The sequence below is a fragment of the Atta cephalotes genome (genome assembly GCF_000143395.1).
Source record: "Atta cephalotes unplaced genomic scaffold scaffold00074, whole genome shotgun sequence".
Classification (NCBI taxonomy): Eukaryota; Metazoa; Arthropoda; class Insecta; order Hymenoptera; family Formicidae; genus Atta; species Atta cephalotes.
In genome coordinates, this window is record NW_012130138.1 from 612,834 (window position 1) to 617,273 (window position 4,440).

A 4,440-nucleotide genomic window follows, 5' to 3' on the forward strand; every position below is an offset into this window, starting at 1 on the left:
ATATATATATATATATATATATATACACACACACATACATACATATATATATATATATATATATATATATATATGTATATATATACATATACAATTAAAATATTCTTATTATAAATTTTTATATTTTTTTTATATTTTTCAAAAAAATGTTGACACCCTAAATATACATGTTACACATTTGGTAACCGTTTTACTTATCTATTTTTAGATATTGGATTGTCCGGAAAGTTCATGCCGACTAATCTATATAATTTAATAAATGTATACTAAAATTTAAATTTTCTGCGTTTCAATTTTCCTTGAACATCGGCACGAATTTTCCGGACAACCAATATATCTTTTAAGATCGATTTAAATTTTGATACGGAGTAGAAAAGTCAAAAGGTTTAACTGTGTTATAATGTACAATAGTTTTAAGAATCGGTCTTTTTCTCTTCCACTTTTTACATAAAGTTTTTCCAAATCCTGAGATGTTCTTTTTTGTATATGGAAATTCAATAGATCTCAAAGCACATACATTTAAAGTGACAGGTAACACATTTGGTGTTATCCTATCATCATCTTCAAGAGATATCTCTAAATTAGGCGTATCGTACAATTTTGTCGAAGTAGTCAAATTGACATCGCAAAAAGCGTTATCAGTTAGAAATTCTGCTTCCTTTAAAGCAGCACTCAAATCTACCCAATCATCAGATAATGGAGTGCAATTTTCATTTATAGTATTTATTGGATTTACAAATTGTTTTTCTAATTTATCTATCACGATATTTCTGTTTGAAAAGATGTCCATATTTGAAAAATCATTCTGAAGTGAATCGATTTCATCTTTGTCCAAAATATTTGTAGACACTAGCTGTCTTTTATTATTCTCATTGTTGTGAAATTTTGGTAAATGTATGTTTCTCATTTCTTCACCATCATTTTTCTTAATTGATAATTTTGGAATAATAAATTGTGAGACTGGTGATTGATATCTATCTTGAGATTCTACATTATTAGTTGCATTAGATTTTTGTAAATAGTCTGCAGTTAAAGCAGCTAAAGAACTAAAAGGTTGTGCATTTGTGTTATTTTGTGAAAATATTTTTGTTATATTTGAATTTGTAGATTCTGTGTGATGGGAAACAATTCCAGCTAATGATGAGAAAGTTTTGAAGGAATTATTTACATCTTTTGAATTATCTACATTATTCGGTTGACATATAGTCCAAGTAGAATTTTTAGAAATATGTTCTTTTTTAAAAGAAAATCTAGGTATTGTGAGCATGTATGTATTAGATTCATCAACTGAAACATCTTACCTTACCGATGAAGTCCAATACAAAGAACATGAAAAAAAAGAAAAAAAAAGCAAGGTCATTAGTAGTTCCAAATTTAATACTATGCTTCAATATTATCATAATATTAGAGACATATAAAATAAGATCTTATGTGCAATATATACCTGGATGTCGCTCCAATTGTTCTTTCTTATTCTCTATAGAATCTGTAAATGTATTTCAAGATTTTTTTTATTTTAATATTATTATATTCTAATATTTCAGTTTTAATATATCCATTATGACAGAATAAGCATACCAGTGATTTTTTTTGGTGAAGACTCCTTTAAAATAGCATCAAGTGCTATATTTGCATCAAAATTTGACAGAATAATTTTCTCTTTCAATTTAGAATCAGATACTGTATCACCTATAACATTTCTAATTGTTTCCAAACAAGACATTAATTTTGCCTTTTCTAATTCAGAAAGATTGAATTTTTCTTCATTGAACAATGGTGAAGACTCATCAATATCTTCATTATCTTCCACTATATCAGGTTCTGTGATGAATGAAGCAATATTTTGTTGTTTGCTTCGATCAAATAAAAACTGCTCCACTGTGTATATAACATATTTACAATTAATAAATGATGATACTTCGTTGAAAATCATAGAAAAATCCGTAAAACATATACCACTAGGTGATACGCAATAGTCGTCCTCTATTGAATGTCCATAAACGTCATCATAGGCATCGTATTCTATATAAAAAAAATTAATGTATTTTTATTTTTACAACGCATCAATAAACAGGAATATTTACTTAAAGGTAAAAGCATGATTAAAGGTTACATTGCTATATTCTATAAGTATTTTTACAAACAATATGATAGTAACAAAAAAAGAATTGTTAATACATAATCGAAATGTATTATCTTGAAAGATTAAAGTTTAAATTCCTTCGTAAGGATAAAAAAAATCTTGGCAAGAAAATAAAGTGATTCACAACGCATGTGTAGTTACTTACCATCAGAATAATTCATAGAACGAACGTCTCGATGTCGCGACATGTTTTACATGTGATATACAATTTAACAATGATAAAAGATCACTTGTGTACTCCCATGTGTATATCTTCAAGTAAGTACAACTAAATTACAAACCGCGGATCATCGCAACTGCAATCGCGATGTTTGAATTGTAGCTGTTACTTACAATATGCCATTAATTCTTCCAAATGCACAAAACTGCACGAAACCACAAACCACAAAAAATTAGATAGAGCGGACCCAGGACCAGCGGACTGCGAAAAGTCATGTATACACCGATGAGATACTAGACCATCAATCCTAAATAATTTTTTGTGACTTCGAAAATCTGAAAGTAATTGAAAAACGTCAACATCAACTGTTTTGATTATCTCAAAGCTTTTATCAGATTTTTTTTCAGGATTTTACTAGATTTTACTTTCTTTAATCACTGTTTTATTATCAGAAAAATGTCAAATTAAAAAATTTCTACATTTTTCATAATAAAATGATTGAGGAAGATAAAATCCAGTAAAATTAATTTATTCTTGAAAAACATAAATTAATAATATAAAGTCCGTATCAGACTAGAGATTGGGACTACATTGAAATTTGATCAATCAAAGCAAATTAGTTAACTAAAGTTGATATTGATTTTCTTTTTTCTGATTAGTTAAATTCCAATCCAATCTCAATTTCAATCTCTAGTCTGATACGGATTATAACGTTTTTTAATGAACTCTTTATTTTAGGGTTTAAGGGGTATTGCCTATTGTAGATTCAAAGCTCGGATCTATAATAGGTTTTTAAGTTTTAAGTCATAAGAAATGGATCATAGTCAATTATTTTCCTCGCATTTGACTCTATGTCAGGATCTACAATAAATTTTAAGTCTTAAAATGCAGCCACAATAAAAGGAATAAGGAATTAGGAATAAGGAATAAAGATTTCAATCTATCAAAAATCAGAAACGGGAATACCCGGTTTCTGATAAGTTGGAATCCTTATTCCTTATTCCTAATTCTTTATTCCTTTTATTGAGGCCGCACCATTAAATCGTAAGAAATTGACAAATCATAGTCGAATTCGAAGAGAATAATTGATTATTAGCGTTTTCGGCTTGACTGAGTTTGCACTAATCAGGGTTGAAGTAATAATATTTCGTGCTCTCCTATTAGTAGAGCATGTAACATCAACCAATTGCGATAATTTTCTAACCACGTTGATGCAAATCCGGCCAAAAACGCTATATGATTCGTCTATTTCTGATGGTTTAAAGCTTAAAACTCTATTGTAGATCTAGAGTAATCCCGGATCTACAATAGATGTTTTAAGATGCCTTAAATAAGAAAATAAGAAATTGATCGATTCAATTAGTCGAATTCGAGGAGAATAATTGATTATGATTCGTTCATTTCTTATAACTTAAGACTTAAAAACCTATTATAGATCCGGGATAAGTCCTAACCAGTAAAATTTATCAAAAGGTGGAACAAATGGCCCACAAGACTTTATGCAAAAATCTGATGATTATTATTAATGCGTCCAATAACAGCGAGTGCTTATTCAACAGTTAAGTAAACACTTGCTGTTATTGGTGTATATTCTTTTAGATTATCCAATCAGCATTTTAGATCTGAAAGAATACATCAATAACAGCGAGCGCTCATTCAACTGTTGAGTCCGCTGAACGCAGCCATTGGGCACATTCAGAACGACAATGCTCATTGGTCTAGTTGCCACTGAGGGTTTAAACCGGATCAGAATGTAAGAATCAACCAATTACAGTCGAGCATTGTCTTGTCGTTCGACTGTAACAAGAATATATATTGTAATTGGTTGGTTCTTACATTTTCATCCGGTTTAAATTCTCGAAATTTGGTAAAAAACGAGTGATAGAGGTAAATTTTATCCCTAACCGGCTTTTCATCAATCAACGCTCCGTTTTAAAACACTGGCCTACTTTCCACTGAGAGTTTAATCCAAATCAGAATGTAAGAACTAATTACAATTGAATATTCCCCTATTAGGAGCTCCGCACAATAAAAAAAACAAAGAATAGAGAATAGAGAATAAGAATTTCACCTATCAGAAATAAAGTATTGTGGAATATACAGTTTCTGATAGGTTGAAATTCTTATTCTCTGTTTC

The 4,440-nt window shown here is 29.3% G+C and overlaps 1 protein-coding gene across 1 annotated transcript; it reads right to left on the minus strand.

Annotated features, from left to right (window-relative positions):
• Positions 1-340: 340 nt before the first annotated feature.
• LOC105624181 lies at positions 341-2,331 on the minus strand. The gene is made up of 5 exons (XM_012205540.1): positions 2,289-2,331; positions 1,957-2,022; positions 1,579-1,878; positions 1,445-1,486; positions 341-1,296 (listed from the first exon to the last, which is right to left on the minus strand). The coding sequence occupies exons 1-5, from the start codon at positions 2,329-2,331 to the stop codon at positions 341-343; spliced, it is 1,407 nt and encodes a 468-aa protein (XP_012060930.1).
• Between the last annotated feature and the right edge of the window lie 2,109 nt (positions 2,332-4,440).